The sequence below is a fragment of the Daldinia loculata genome (assembly GCF_022478755.1).
Source record: "Daldinia loculata strain CBS 113971 unplaced genomic scaffold F4817scaffold_61, whole genome shotgun sequence".
Lineage (NCBI taxonomy): Eukaryota > Fungi > Ascomycota > Sordariomycetes > Xylariales > Hypoxylaceae > Daldinia > Daldinia loculata.
The window spans coordinates 155,949-170,957 of NW_026054915.1; the positions used below are offsets into that span (position 1 = coordinate 155,949).

At 47.4% G+C, this 15,009-nt stretch overlaps 6 protein-coding genes across 6 annotated transcripts; 4 read left to right on the forward strand and 2 right to left on the reverse strand.

Annotated features, from left to right (window-relative positions):
• Window positions 1–351: 351 nt before the first annotated feature.
• F4817DRAFT_361293 (uncharacterized protein) lies at window positions 352–3,803 on the forward strand (the record flags this gene model as incomplete). The annotated part of the gene is made up of 6 exons (XM_049306389.1): window positions 352–1,641; window positions 1,699–1,901; window positions 2,016–2,092; window positions 2,143–2,709; window positions 2,769–3,155; window positions 3,244–3,803. 6 exons carry the CDS (start codon window positions 352–354, stop codon window positions 3,801–3,803), a joined length of 3,084 nt encoding a protein of 1,027 aa, XP_049155486.1.
• Window positions 3,804–4,636: 833 nt separating this feature from the next.
• Window positions 4,637–5,692, forward strand: F4817DRAFT_319511 (uncharacterized protein; the record flags this gene model as incomplete). Its single annotated transcript, XM_049301071.1, has 3 exons — window positions 4,637–4,941; window positions 5,081–5,250; window positions 5,304–5,692. The coding sequence occupies 3 exons, from the start codon at window positions 4,637–4,639 to the stop codon at window positions 5,690–5,692; spliced, it is 864 nt and encodes a 287-aa protein (XP_049155487.1).
• Window positions 5,693–7,471: 1,779 nt separating this feature from the next.
• Window positions 7,472–8,868, forward strand: F4817DRAFT_348885 (uncharacterized protein). Its single transcript, XM_049304748.1, has one exon. It carries the CDS (start codon window positions 8,023–8,025, stop codon window positions 8,314–8,316), a length of 294 nt encoding a protein of 97 aa, XP_049155488.1. The 5' UTR covers window positions 7,472–8,022; the 3' UTR covers window positions 8,317–8,868.
• A 694-nt stretch (window positions 8,869–9,562) lies between these two features.
• F4817DRAFT_348887 (ABC1-domain-containing protein) lies at window positions 9,563–12,316 on the reverse strand. The gene is made up of 3 exons (XM_049304749.1): window positions 11,640–12,316; window positions 11,423–11,573; window positions 9,563–11,364 (listed from the first exon to the last, which is right to left on the reverse strand). The coding sequence occupies exons 1-3, from the start codon at window positions 11,957–11,959 to the stop codon at window positions 10,048–10,050; spliced, it is 1,788 nt and encodes a 595-aa protein (XP_049155489.1). The 5' UTR covers window positions 11,960–12,316; the 3' UTR covers window positions 9,563–10,047.
• Window positions 12,317–12,492: 176 nt separating this feature from the next.
• On the forward strand, window positions 12,493–13,860 carry F4817DRAFT_348889 (uncharacterized protein). Its single transcript, XM_049304750.1, has 2 exons — window positions 12,493–13,043; window positions 13,109–13,860. The coding sequence occupies exons 1-2, from the start codon at window positions 12,717–12,719 to the stop codon at window positions 13,463–13,465; spliced, it is 684 nt and encodes a 227-aa protein (XP_049155490.1). The 5' UTR covers window positions 12,493–12,716; the 3' UTR covers window positions 13,466–13,860.
• Window positions 13,577–14,881, reverse strand: F4817DRAFT_246093 (Pex19-domain-containing protein). The gene is made up of 3 exons (XM_049299101.1): window positions 14,433–14,881; window positions 13,838–14,380; window positions 13,577–13,786 (listed from the first exon to the last, which is right to left on the reverse strand). Exons 1-3 carry the CDS (start codon window positions 14,793–14,795, stop codon window positions 13,688–13,690), a joined length of 1,005 nt encoding a protein of 334 aa, XP_049155491.1. The 5' UTR covers window positions 14,796–14,881; the 3' UTR covers window positions 13,577–13,687.
• Window positions 14,882–15,009: the final 128 nt, after the last annotated feature.

The window sequence follows — 15,009 nt, forward strand, 5'->3', positions numbered from 1 at the left end:
TCAACTACCTACATAGACTGGGCTGGTTTAGAGTCACAGTCGGCGCCCCTCGGGAACCCCATCATCCATTTTGCCCATCACTCAGCGTCTGTCGCTCTTCCCGATCATTCTCGAGCCCAACTTGATGGGCAGAAGTCCAGCGTGACATTCTCCATCATCCCACATCGTCACCAGCCTTCCTTTTTTGCCGCGATATATATAGTCTCTGGTATTGGTGTTGTCTACTTAGGTATATACCTTTTATCCTCATAATTCGCCTTTATTTTCATCTTCGTATTTATTAAAATCAAAAATCAATCATCTACACTTCAGTGACGTCACTGTTTCCCATCTATTGGGATTCGCAACAATATGTCTCAAGTTTATCGTGAGCGCGATGTGCGCTACACAAGGGAGGATAGTCCCTCGTCCGATGATGAGAGATATAAATCTACGACGGTGAGGCGGTATAAAGTAGGAGGTGGAGGTCGAGTTGTTGAGCGGGATCGCATCGAGCGCTATGAAGAGGATGACGACCGAAGGTCAAGACACTCGCACTCGCACTCACACTCACACTCGCATTCCAATGTCGGCCGTTCCTCTGGCGAGATGCTAGAAGTAGATCGCCGTGTTGAGAGAACCTCTTATCCCGAGCGACCTAGGTCGGCTGTCGACTCGCACGACCACAACCACGACCACGACCACGACCGGTATAGGACTGTTGAATACGAGCGAGAACGCGACGTCGATCGGGATCATTACCCTGAGAGACACTCTCGCACCAAAGTTGTTGAAGAGATTAAGACATCCTCACCATCACCCCGCGACCATTATTGGGACCGTCGGTCGGCTTATCCTTGGGATGACGTCCGGGAAGATGTTCGCGTTGAGAAGCGGATCGTGCGCGAAGAACCAAACGGAGAGTTACAGGTTAGAGAGAAAACCGAGGAGTACAGAGAAGAGCCTCGCGACTATAAGGAGCGGGATCTCATGATTGAGCGCCGCGTTGAAGTAGACAAAAATCCTCATGACGTCGATGTTGAGCGATACCGAAAAGAGGTCGAGTATTACGCGGCACCATCTCCTCCGCCAGCGCCTGTCGTTATTCGCCAGAAGTTTCCCGAACAAAAGGTTATTATCCACGAAGCTCCCGCGCCTGCTCCCGTCATACTTCCGCGGCAGGAACCGACGTATATCGTCTTAAGGGATGAGCGTCGACAAGTGGCGCCCCGCCCAGAACCCCGGGAGGAGGAAGATTATCATTATCGTCGGGAAGACCGACGGCGTCGAGACGAGCGACAATACGAAAGCGACGGCTATGATGAGGACTACTATATTAAGAGGACAATCATAACACGAGAACGTAGTTCTAGCTCTGACCGTCATAAGAAGCGACATATAGCTGAAGGTGCCCTTGCCGGTGCCGGCCTCACTGCCCTCCTCTCCGGCCGTGGTGGTAAAAATAGTGAGTACCACGAGCATAGAGGGCGCAAGGTTCTCGCCGGTGCTGCTTTAGGCGCCTTAGGTACCGAGGCTGCACGTCGTGCAAAGAGCGCATACGAGGATAGGCACGAGGACAGGTATGAAGATCACTATGACGACAATTATCGACATCAACACCGAAGCAAGTCGCGGAGTAGACTAACAACCGGGTTGGCTATCGTAAGTATTACAAACATCCAAATGAGCAATGAGCCAATCAATACTAATAATATAAAGGGTGCCGCCGCTCTAGCTGTCGCTGGTGGACTCAAATATATGCAGAATAACAAGGTCGAGAAAGAAGAGGCAAATCGTGGACGTGCACGGCGCCGTTATTCTACTGACGGGTATTCGACTTCCCGAAGTCGGTCAGACCGCGGCCGTAGCCGAAGCAAATCCAAATCCAAATCCAAGGCGGCTGAGGCAGCTTTAGCAACCGGGTAAGTTAAGGATTTCTGAGCTCTGTTTTCTTACGTCTTCTCAACGCTATCTTTTACCACCCCCTTAAGCTATTATAATCGAGTACCAAATTACTGATTGTGGAATTGTATCAGTGCTCTTGCTGGTATAGTGAAGCATTATAGGTCTAAGTCTCGAGGGAAATCTCGATCCAAATCTCGCCTAAAGACTGGTAAGTACAAAATCCATCATCTAGGTGAGGCAGTATCTCTAATTAGCTAGGTGCTGAAATTGCGGCTGCTGGCTTGACTGGCGCTGCGGCGGAAAAGCTCTGGGAGCGTCACAAGGAAAAGAAAGAGTCGAAAGAACGCGAACATCATAGAGACTCAGATGACGAGTACTACGATAGAGATCGAGGCTACTCAAAAAGCCGATCCCGCTCCAGGTCACTTAGTCGCCATTCGCATTCACGAGACTCTACGGCTGATAGAGAATTAGGCCTGGTTCCCGTAGTTCCCGGGGTAGAGTACGGGAGTAAGCCCATCGAGGGCTACGAGTCTGCTACCGAGGAGACGCGACGCCGCCGTAAACACGATCATCGCTCACCTTCCACGTCCGATCGAGAGGCTCGCAAGAAAAGGAGTCGTAGCAGGCTGCGCGGCGTTACGGCCGCCGGAATCGGCACCGCAGCAGCGGCGGCAATAGGTGTCAAGAAGTATCAAGACCGCCAGAAGAGTAAGGAGCGAGAAGGCAAATCTAGGGACGTAAGCCGAGATAGGTCGCTAGACAGGGAAGATCGAGACAAAGAAAAACGTAAAGCCAGGCGATCCCGTGATCGTGAACGAAGGCGTACGTAGTAAGAAGAAAAAAAACTAGAATGAAATTACCTAGCTAAAAATATGAAATAGGCTACGAAGAGGAAGCACCAGACGATCCATATTACGATTATCACACCGCGATGCCCCCATCGCCACTCCATGCTTCTGGTGGGGCATACTATCCGCCTCCTCCCGCCACGGAACCTACTGGTCCACCCCCAGCCGGCCCAGCTGGCTTTACGCAGCATCCGAATCCATCTACCCCTAACGTGAATGCTTATAGCCCCTACCCACCCTATAATCCTCAAGACTATGCGGGAGTACCTTCGATGAATCTGCCTCCTCCTCCCGGACCTCCGCTATCCGGGCCACCACCTGGTCTGGATAACCGAACCGGTCCAGAAAATGTGAGTCATCCACGCTCTGGTGACATACAATCCCATCCTGATGCCTCTCGGAGCACGGCTACTGAGCAGGGTGCGTCTCCTTGAGTTTATTTCTTTTCGTAATTATAAAGTGTCTACGACATAATACAAAATCCCATAAATTCTAACTAGGTTCCTAGATGGTTTAAAACATCGCCAGCGATCTTCTTCTAGCCTTCGGTCGAGAAGTGTCGATGCAGAACCTCCTGCTGCTAAAGTCAAATTCGTGCCTCTCTCACCGAAGTCTTCTCGAACTCTCCGAAGACATCGCCGACGGATGGGAGAACGATCGGAGGAGGAAATCGAGGAGGAACTAGCCCTTCTTCAACGGCCTAGAAATATACGGAGGCGCTCAGGCTCAGACGTGTCATCTAACCGACCACGTGTCCAGCGACGTAGAGTGCGCGGCGACGACTCACCAGTTTCTGACGATAGCGAAATCGAGTACCTACCAGATCGTTTCGACCCTTCCGGTCAGCCACTTGAAACTAAAAATACTACCGTTGGCGGGTTTACGAGACAAGGCAGTTTTGAATATCTCCCACGCAACGACAACGACTGGCACGTCCGCGGGGCATGGAGATCACTCGGCGAGCCGGATCCTGCTCTAGTCAGCGATATTGCCCAAACTCTTGGGGGATTACTACAACCCGGCGGCAGCTTGATGAACATATTCGGACATGTGTTAAGAGATATATGATTTTCGACGGCGGTGAATTGGATAGAAAGCGAGGTTCGGCAATACTTTTCCCATTTGGCTTGATAGCTTTCTTAGCGACAACATGATGAGATACGTGGCTAAAGTTACGATTTATGAGCCGGTTTTCTTGCTACGACAGATTCTTTTATTCTATTTTATTTTGTTTTTCTGGATCCTAGAGTTTATGTTGTTGGCCTTGGCCTTGGATTTGGATTTGGGTTAGTTAATGGCCTCTAAAGATAAGAAGAGCACGTTATGATTTCGTCAACGATTAATGATTGCTATTATGTTTGTCGATATAATTAATGAATACCTTTATTCCTGGCTACATTCAAGCATTGAACATGCCTATGTCTTGTGTGTTATTCAGAAAGTCATAAGCTAACCTATACAGCTTGTAGATGCTATTGTATTAGTTGTAAGTTTTCACTTCAAAAAAAGGCTTATATAGCCAGGTTAGCCTTCGCTATTATCTTCATATGCTTAAGTTTAAGATGTCATAGTTAGTGCAGGCACTTCTAATAGTTCTTATATTATCATTTTCTAAATCCTGACATTAAAACCTCGAGCCAAAAAAGGAGTTGATTGCTTGAGGAAAAGTATTATAAAAGTTGGGTTGATATCATCCAATCTTAACAATGTGAAGGGATTAAAAATGGTGGGAATATTATAAAGCTTTGTCTCTTAACTACTACATATAAAAGCTATCTCGGTATAACTCTAGCATTAGTTGTCTTATAATAGGACCGATTCTAGGTTAGAACAAGATACCATATAATCTTCTGTCCTCGTATTGCTGCTATATTATATCCTCATATACCGAGCCTAGAAGTATGAATATTCCCAAGAGCGTCATAGTTTACTGGAGGATTAATGCTTTCCTAGTCAGTTTAGCTTGGAGACATAATGCGGGGAAATCAAAGAGAGGAGTATCCCCGGCAGGCAAGGTGACATTGCGGAAGGATAACCATGGGGATCCCCCTCAAGGTCCATACCTTAAAGAGCATTCAGCCGAGATGATCGCAAGCATTGGGTTAGACTTTAGTATCCCAAGCAAGTCGGGACTCCTAGTCGTCACGATGAATAGTACGGGACCTCAGAGGACGGCTCTGGATTATGGGAACCGGGTTCCTTTCGGGTGATCTTCGTCCTTGCCAAGTAAACATCAATGTCCTCAACTTTATAAAAGGCCATGAAGGGACTAGAATAACGCCTCTTCCGTCAGGAATCTACAGTTATGCGTACCTAGTCGACTGCAACTACGCACCAAACTGCAGCATCGCTACCGGCCAACTCGTCACTGATCCGGACCTGCCCCCGTTCCAAAACGTCGAAGGAGATCAAGTGGCATCTAGCTTCCAGGTACCGTTCAATGCGCAATTCCAAGGCACCGACGATATAAGCGCGAACTTCGACTATGCCCTGCCTGCCCCCGCCGAGTTCCGGGGTACCATCAAATCCGTCAACTATACATCACCAGGGTAGAAGAACACCTCGAAGTATGCGACACGCCCTCATGCCGAGCCTTCGCGGGCCTGTCGTGGGGCGGCCGCCTCACGTACGAGATGTACGTCAACGCCACGGACTACTTCAACTGGTTCGGGATGTTCTCGCCGGCGACCGAGGCGCCGTACGTCGACGAGGCGGCGCTCGCGGCGAATCCCGCGTTAGCCAAAAAGGGGGTGTTCGTCGCGTACGGGTTATACGACTCGGTCTTCGACGCGGGCCGGGACATGCAGGCCGCGCTCGACGCCTTGGATGTCAAGTTCCTGTCGCGGATCACGCCGTTCGGCGGCCACTACTGGAATACGTGGCAGGACGAGCTGTGGTGGTTCGGGGTCAAAGCGCTATGGAAGCCGTTTCCGTACACGCAACGGACCGGGAGGTAGCGGTCAACCTACATAGCTAACCTAGGTTTATCTGTATATATTTATGTATATATGGAGATGAATATCTCCTCATGTTCGTTCGACACCGCGCGATTTTAAGATTTATTTGAGATATAAACGCGGTAGATCTCTGCAAGCAATCTTAGCATTTCTGTCGCCACCAACACCGCACGTCGCGCCATCGTTAGGTTTTTAAGCGATGATCGCACCACGTTGGAAGATGAATTGTATGTATGTACCTATATACATACATAGGCGAATACGTAACCTATGTAGAAATATGTCCTAGATCTTCCCTCGGCCATGGATTTTCGCTTCGAAAAAATATCAACGTAATCCTCCGGAAGATTACCGTGAATCGTGATGAAAGGGGTATTTGCATGCCGTCCCGGCCCGTACGGCTGTACACCTAAGCTAACTAATATTAAATAATAGCGGTCGTATGATTTAAAAAAGCATCAAAAGTGGTTTTGGTATTTACATTTCTAGTATAAAACGAAGAGAAGTTACATACCTTACCTGTATATCCAAGTTACGCGTAGTTGAAACTCGTCCCCAAGCTTTTTGATTCAGTTTCATATAACATTGACTATAAGAGCTATTTGAATTTTTACACTTATTATTATGCATGCATCTATTCAGAACTACCTTGCCTAGTAGAAATATGATTTGAACCACCCATTCCATATATACGTTGTGCGTGTGCATGTGTGTTTTACTCGTGTCAATTTACTTGGTGATCTATTATATAGGTAGGTAGTCAATATTACATAGGGCTGACGGAGTTAAAAACACAGTGACGGAGATAGTAAGTGAGTAAAGTTCTACTCTTTTCACGAGTGAAGATATATTGGATGTCCACTTCCGCATTTCCAATATTACATAGCCTTAAAAAATGGCGATGGCTTCAATTTAGCACGGGATGACGTATCCCGACAACCGAGCCCCAAGCCGGCGGCCTATTATTACATATACATACCTGCGGGGCTGAATCGGAAGGTGAGTTTTTCTCCGGAAAAAAAGCAGTTGTTCGCAACTACCGAATATACAAACAAGGCAATTTATTTTATCTTCTAGACGCTAGACAGTAGTATCGTGTGGTCGCGTGCAGTGTTTAAAAGCATCCATCCAATCCGAGTTCCTCTAATCCTGTATTCCTAACCTTACCTGCTTACTTAACCGACGTGGTGTCAAACGGTGTTTGCGTGTTAGTGATAAGGCTATCACACCTTGTACACCAACCCAGGTGCATACCTTAGGTACCTACCTAGGTATGTAAACATCCACGCAAGTGACTGTGGAACTCAGCTGAGCTAGAGCTAAAGGGTAAGTGTTTGCTCATCACTGGCAAGAATCGCGCGACTTGGGAGCTTTGTAACATTTCTTAATATTCACCGACGGGCAACGTACAGGTGTTGTACGTAAGCTGGTTGTAGACGGGCTTTTAGGTACGAAGTAGTGGAATACGAATTACCGGGAAGGGAACTTCCAGGTGGTGTGGTCGTACGATCGGATCAGCTCATACAGAGTTCAGAGTTGTACAGAGTCACATAAAGTCCGTTAGACTGCTGTGTAATGTGAATTAGGCAGCTCTTGATTCGTCGGAATGTCCTACAGTAGCCGTTTTAGTGGCGCAGTGACCTGATATAGCGGGGACACCCGGTAGGTACGACAGCCGACTAACACCACTGGGTCACCTACAGGACCACTACTGTACCAGCTGTAACTGGCAATTGGCTACCGTTTATCCCCTTTCTCAGGGCATTTATTTTTCTATTCTACCAACTCACCCATGTAAATCCCTGCAGCTAAACATACATACATACATACCTATTCACCCTTTTGACTCCACGCTCCACGCTCCACGATATTAGTAGATCATAAGTATTTCTATTTCTATTTCTATTTTGGGAATATTCAAAAGGATTTAATCCAGCTACAGGCACAGGCACAGGCAAATAAATAAAACTCCCCCTACCTCCCCTTTACCTGTTCCATTTTCCTCTTTCCTTTCTAGTATCTCCCCCATCGATACCATCGATACCATATTGACCATCTCGTCTGTCTGTCGACTTCCTTTCTCGACCTATCACCCATACCGCCAAGCTCCTATCGAACGGTGCCTTTCGTACTTAAGCTGGAAGCCAGCAGCTCTTGATACCCTTCTCTCTTCTCAAGCTATACCTACTTCCATACAAGCGTATTACTATTCCGTCCAGTCGCGCTACTTCACGAGACCTCTTGCGAGATCCTTCTCTTGTATCTGACTATCGATATTATCTCTACTCCAGATCGAGGTCACGAGCCCCTCTACTACCACCCATCCCACCATGTCGCCCACCTATACCATGTCTGCACACCTGTGCAAACAAATTCAGAAGTCGTTCCAGACGCGCCAGACTTCGCCCGAGCCTCTAAGCCCAACCGCTACATACCTACCGACATACTTGCGCCGGTCACCTTCGCCTCAGCCTGAGAAGCGCACCAGCGTAGACAGCGATCGCAGCGACACCAGCACTCACACCGTTTCGTCAAGTTCAAGTTCAAGTTCAAGTTCAAGTTCAAGTTCAAGTTCAAGTTCAAGTTCAAGTTCCAGTTCCAGCTGGAGGTGGGGTGGTCGCTAAGTGCTAAGTTGGCCTATGATTATTAGCGAGAAACATTCGGAGGGAGATGTGGAGATGTGGAGATATTAGCGATGACGTACCGGCAACTGGAGAATGGAGAATTGATACCCCTTTGATAAACCGAGAATTGGCGAGCTTTCTACTAGCGACTGCAATTAGCAGAATTAGCAGACCACCTAACGTACGACGAACGAATAAATGGCGCCATCTATTCTCCCGATCACGCAACGCACAACATGTTAGTCACCGACAAGGCGATACGGGACTATAGCACGGAAAGCCAGCGTGGTGCTGTGCGCATTTGTCGCGCAAAAGTAGCCCATTATCAGGCTACTAGGATGCAGTTTTGCTATCGCCTAACCTTGGGAACTACCCGCATTGGATTGGAGGTTATACATATTTCTTTGAGAAGGGAACATACCGCGATGCATTACGAGAATGAAATCGCATCAATAATGATGTGAAGTCTGCATTATCAGCAAGTAGACTAATTAGGCTGGGAAGAGTAGAATGAGCTCTTCCCACCATTTAAATACATAATTATCTTTCCCATCGTTGCGTTTGCCTTATAAGTGACCACCCTACCTATCTACCGATTATATGATTACTCTTAATTATTAGTGCCCGTCGTCCTATTTTTAAACGTTACGTCTTAGAAGGCAAATCTGCCATTTGAAGCGTTATTTGATGGTCATCATTCAATCCTAAGCTCTGGTAGGTGAGACACTTGGTTTTCAATATGGGATTTCACATGGAAAATATACGGGAACAGCATATGACACAACGGTGTCAGCTATGCGGCACCCAGTTGTGACACATCCACGCGGGTTCTTGCTTATAAACGCGGTATCCAACGAATCACATCGTGCCCAGCGTTACCTAGATGTCAATGATACCGGCCACGTTGGCCCAATCAGAGGGTGCATGATGAGGATGCGTATGATGATATTGGAACGCACGTAGCTTGGGGGTAATACGTCTTATCCATAGTTAGTTATTATATGTATAGGTACCTATTTATAAGATATAGGTAACCTACATAGATAGGTACTTACCTTAGTTAACTTGAATTAAATAATGTATATCATACCTAGGTAGGAGATAGTATCGTCTGTACGAGTTTGATGATCACATAATCAACTTAATAGGGGACATAAGAGTAAGATGTTATCAAGGGGCATCACGAGATAGTCTAATACCGTTCCCAGTATCATGGACAATGCTGGCCTGATGAGTTTATATCTATCTTCTTTTCGTCCTTTTCGTGTTATATTGGAACTACATCCTGATGACTATCTACAAATACTGAAGACCGTGTACCTGAGTATACTCTATAATCAGATCAAGTACGGCAGGCCTTATTGCACACGCAAAGATATAGAAGGTAGGTACACTGACTGGAGAGAACAGACAGTACGTGATAGTAGAGGTAAATAACGCAAATCATAAGTACTGCCATCAAAAAGCCAAAGCCTTAGCATATATATATAACATTACTCACATGCATCTCATTAAAATCGTATTCATCCACCTACCCCTCGACGCCGCCTAATGCTCCCCCCTCCCCCCTTCCCTCTGTGTCTATCTATCGATCTATCAAGGTATCCAGCCACCCGCGACTCGTCTCGTCATGAGGAAACAAAAAGTCTCGCTTCTAAAGTAGAGTACCTAGGTAGACATGCTGCTGTTCGCGTAATACAGGTATTATAATGTAGTAGGGGTGAATATTATTTATAATGATACAGCGCTCCTGTAGTGAATCGTGTTCATGCCCACGATCCTCTTGACCGTGAGCCACAGCTCGAAGACCTCGAGCTTCAGCTCCACACGCAGGTACCCCACCCACGCGGCCATGAACCGTAGCGCATTGCCCGGCCATAACAGGGTGCCGGGCCGCTCCCGGATTTCCTCGACTTGCTCGCGGAACACCGTGCGTGCGCAGTACCGGGCTAGGATCATAAAGTTCCGCATCGGGCCCTGGCGGGTATGCAGATTTTCATCGAGGCTGCGCGTTAGGTCGTTTGTCTTTAGGATGAGAAGAATGATCCGGGGCACTTGTCCGAGCATAGTCACCAGATCTGATAGTAGGCCTTCTTGCAGCGCGTCACCCATGGTCTTCTTTTCCTCGTCGGATCGTGACTTTAAGATAGACGACTTGAGCACTGTATAATCGCGGCCTGTGATAGCACTGGCAAACAGAGGGAATTGCTCATCCGTGATCCCGGCCACCTCGTGTGCGTATCGCTTCATGGCAGACATGTTTCCATCGATAACTGCCAGCCACATCTTGGCATAAGACCGTCGTAGGCTCTCAGGAATATCCCGATATAGTCCGTGGTCGTATATAATAATTTCGAAGTTGGCACCTCCTCGTCTCTTTGGGGTTGCCTTCCGGATAGCGAGGTTGCCACCGTGGGGGTCGCAGTGTAGCGGCGCACCCTTACCGAAGATCATCTCGTTGAAGATGTGGGCTAGCGTGGCAGAGACTTCGTCGCGGTCGATATGATTCGAGTCTAAGTATTCGAGGTCGTCAAGACGATGGCCCGATTCGTTCGCCATAACCAAAATCCGCTTCTTCGCCCAAAGGACATCGGGAATCACGAGTGGTAGTTCAGGGTGTTGCGCAAAGTACTTTTGCGTTCGAATCGCATTCGCGGCCTCGAGCTGAAAGTCTAGTTCCTGGGGTAGAGAAACCTCCATCTCAGAAGCTAACCACTCCAGATCGTACTCGGGGAACCACTTCTTCAAGGTTGAGAAAGTAAACTTGGTCAAGGCCAGATCGAGAGGTGCCCATTGCGCCAAACCTGGATGTTGGACTTTTACAGCAACTTTTTTGCCATTTTCTTTCACCGTCGCTAGATGAACCTGAGCAAGAGAGGCAGCCCCTATTGGCTGTTCCGAAAATTCAGAGAAATAATCTTTAAGCTCTTCACCCGTATCGGCGCGGAACATTTCCTCGATCGATTGGAACGAAGATACTGGGCATTTGTCTTGTAGCGGTATAAACGTATCGGTCCATTCGCGCGGGAGTAGATAAGTCATAGCACTCTATCTCGGAAGTTAGCTAGCACTCTTCTGTCGCGCGCCACTACGTATGAGGGATTACCAAGTGCTGTCCTAATTTAATAAATATTCCTCCATTTTTTTCGAGCACCTTGAGTGTTCGCTCTGCACACCTTTTGTGGCATGCCCTTAGTATATGGTCTTTCTCATCGGAATCCTCTGTATGGTCACGTTGGTTTAAGGAAGTTCGGTAACTAAGACGAGTTAGTTTTTCACCCCCTTTTCTTCTTTCTTTTGGTACAGTTATAGTTGGGACATACTCATTGATGCATAATGCCAGTGTTGCAGCAACTCTTCCTGAGCGTTCCGTAGCATCGTATCCAGCTTTAATGTCGTCTGTGAACGCCAAAACGCCTGCCCCGGCCGCGGCGGTGGTAGCAGCGGTCAACACGGTAACTCTTGTCTTCGGATGCTTATGGGTTTTCCTCGAGTACCCAGAAGAGTTGGTCGTATATTGTCTTGTAATAGAACGTTGTGTTGTCCTGACATGGGCTACGAGTAGTTGGGTGCGGCAATTCGAACATGTCCATGACCTGTTGCTGGCAAGACGGCCGAGCGAATTGATCGAGGGGCATTTCATGGTGGCGCGGTTCTAGTCATTTGAAAGGGCGTGTTGACTAACTAAATAGAATAATAAAACTAATAACTACTATGAATAAGAAGATAACGAGGACATGTTGTCCTTCTCGTCTCAATCGGTGGAGAACTTGACCGCCCGCGATTAATTGTTGAACCTTCAATTAGGTAGCCTACAATTAGGTGGTCGGTACGTTGGGATAGCGGACTAATAAAATTTCATTATCGTTTTTTTTTTTCTTGCTCCATCTGTCGGACATGCAATCCCGGGCTCGTGGAAGACCTCGGCGTCATAAGGACAGGGGTAAAAGAATGTTCTTTCTCCTATTCGGACGATCTGGATCGTGCCATGCAAGGTTCTAGGTAGCCTAGTTCTAGGGTTTCTACTATGTATGGCTTGACACAGTGGACCTTCTTTTAAGTTACTTAGGTACCTAACCTGCCTAGGTACAATATGCACAAAGTAGGGGAGTTTATATCGTTCATTAGCATATATTACATAATGATAACCCGAAAGCGCGAACTATTCTAATATCTGTCAATTTATATTGTCCCGCAATGCTCTTTACGCGTTAAGCCCCGCTTATGTACATTTGAAACCACCGCGTTGCTTTCTAACCCGCGTTTGTCTGTGTTAAACTCGCATTGAAATAGTCTAAGCTATCACTTGACTCTAGCTTGGTCACATCATCTTACAAAAACATTTAATCTACCCATCGTCCTATTCGAGTCTAACGTCACATAACATCATAACGGACGAAATGTTATCCACAATGCCGATATTCAATATCGACTTCTCGACGCCACACCGGCCTACACGTTCATCGCCGCTCTCCTCTTCTCCCATCAGACCGAGCTCTCCACCATTATGTTCCCGGGATCATAACACGCTCCCTAGACTCGATACTCAGTCTTCACCTATAAAAGCACCGCCCTCTATATTCAAATTTGCTTCGCGTAATGCAAAGCCAAATCCTCTAAGACAGAACCGAGAAAATGCGCAAGAGAGCAGGCGGAATTTGTTTTTGCGAAATATACGGAAGCGAGCGGACGACAAGAAGTGGGAGAGAAGAGGAGGCGATCAAGAGGTATGAGTGATCCTACTAGCTAGTTGAAACGGAGTGCTATCGATATTAACAAACTTTGCTTGCAGGCCTTGAAGCTTGAGTGGTCCATGTTAGATAGGCAGCGACGAGACCAAAAGAACGCCGATCTTGACGGTATGGTGTTCGAAGATGAGATTGAAGATATTGCAGAACTCCAACGCGAAGCAATGGATAACCCCGATGATATGATGATCGACGCCATAGCGCAGGAAGAGGAAGAGGAACTGGACGCAATGCTATCCATGTTCGAGGCCCAGACCCAATCATCTCAACCACCCATAGGAGCGGCATCGCCGGCGATTTCCGATGATGAAGACTATGACCACCTCTTCATGGATTTCTTATCGCAACAAGAACGGAATAGTCAAGGCTTTATATCTTCAGGACAAATGGATATGTCTTGAAGTTTCATTGGGTTTAATGGGTTTAAGGGGTTGCATCAGTCCACACAGACGGGAGTTCTTCGGCAAGGATAGGTTTTTCGTTGCGGCGTATTAGTATTAGGGGCTCTATGATAGGGTATGGTAGGGTATGATATCACATCGTCTGTGTACATGCCAGTTTTGGTTTCTGGCCCCGAGAAGGTCATGTATAAACAGTTGAGAAACTAAATTCCTTGTATATTATCACTGAGGCGCACACGACTCATCAGGCGCATCCAGTACTTCCTTGGCTGATGGCATATCTCCAACTAGATCATGAGGAGGAGAACCTGCTGCTTGCATCTATTGCTCACCAATTAGTAAATAACATAATGACACAATCAGACAACTCACCTTTTGCATCCTGTCGACGATGTATTCCCGATCCGCCGCGTTCGAATCACCATACGTGGGTTGCTCGAATCTGGCTACCATCTCTGCGACTAGGACTTGTTGTTCCTGGAAGCGCTTTAAATCATCCTTTGGTAAGGTGTCCTTGTTCTTCTCCATCCATGCGGGGAATTTGTCATTCAATTCCTTCATAGGTTCGTATAGAATCTCCTTGTTAGTGAGTTGTTCCATCATCCCCATTAACACTTTGGAGAAGTCTTCTTCGTTCCCTCCCTCGTTGGGAAGATCTTTCATCGCCTTAATCATCTCAGCAATGAAATCATCCTCGGAGCCTTCAGCAGTAGCTGCTGCTGTTGCCTGCTCGCCAGACTCTTGCATTCTGGCCATCGTTCGCCGGATCGTCTCCTGGAACGAGGCATCCTGACTTATGTCCGAGGCTGCTTTATCGGACGATTGTGGAATCGACTCCGATCCGCTCCCTGAGCTTTCTGGGCCATCTCCTCTGAGCCCCTTGAATATGTTCTCAAACTGGGCTTGCATGTCTGGCTATGTCATGTTAGGCTAACATGCTCTTACCTGTGGTGGAAGGGCGACTAACCGAATTGTCCAATCCGCCCATTAGTTCTGCCATCCCAGCCTGAAGATGCTTCTGGAATTCCTCCTCAGACAAATCATCGAGCCCATCTAGTGGATTCTCCGTGTCCAATGATGCGCCCGCCGGAGCAGATGTCGATGTCTTCACAGCAGCTTTCTCAGGGACCCCGGGTGCTGGGGTTGCTTGATTTGTGCCCAGTTTTACACCAGAAAACTCATCTAGCATGTCATCGAGGTCATCGAGGTCATCCTCATCGGGATCTGGAGCGTCTTCCAGGTCGGGTACTGAAGCTGTGGGTTGGTCTGCCTTTTCTGGTGCATTTTGCCCATCCGGATTGGCTTCCGCGACCGCCTTTTCCGCCTCCATGCCGCCGTATCCTGCGCTTTTTGCAGCCTAAATTTGTCTCACAGAGTATAAAACAAAACGTAGTGCCTAATCAACTCTTATAGTTATGAGCTCAAAGAGATGGGCGTGTAGGATGCCCAAGTCAGACACACAATAAGGTACCTTAGTCAATGATACGAAATGCCGATAATAGTTACGGATGATTAGCCCTGACGAGAATAATGACGAAAGGGTA

Bases quoted from the DNA above. Each gene is read 5' to 3' on its own strand.
- F4817DRAFT_348885 (XM_049304748.1), top strand. From the start codon at position 8,023: ATGTCGCCCACCTATACCATGTCTGCACACCTGTGCAAACAAATTCAG.
- F4817DRAFT_348887 (XM_049304749.1), bottom strand. From the start codon at position 11,959: ATGAAATGCCCCTCGATCAATTCGCTCGGCCGTCTTGCCAGCAACAGG. The intron at 11,574-11,639 runs GTATGTCCCAAC...AACTCGTCTTAG, and splicing joins CTGGCATTATGCATCAATGA to TTACCGAACTTCCTTAAACC. The intron at 11,365-11,422 runs GTAATCCCTCAT...CTTCCGAGATAG, and splicing joins TTAAATTAGGACAGCACTTG to AGTGCTATGACTTATCTACT.
- F4817DRAFT_348889 (XM_049304750.1), top strand. From the start codon at position 12,717: ATGTTATCCACAATGCCGATATTCAATATCGACTTCTCGACGCCACAC. The intron at 13,044-13,108 runs GTATGAGTGATC...CTTTGCTTGCAG, and splicing joins GAAGAGGAGGCGATCAAGAG to GCCTTGAAGCTTGAGTGGTC.
- F4817DRAFT_246093 (XM_049299101.1), bottom strand. From the start codon at position 14,795: ATGGAGGCGGAAAAGGCGGTCGCGGAAGCCAATCCGGATGGGCAAAAT. The intron at 14,381-14,432 runs GTTAGTCGCCCT...AACATGACATAG, and splicing joins TGGGCGGATTGGACAATTCG to CCAGACATGCAAGCCCAGTT. The intron at 13,787-13,837 runs GTGAGTTGTCTG...GGTGAGCAATAG, and splicing joins TCGTCGACAGGATGCAAAAG to ATGCAAGCAGCAGGTTCTCC.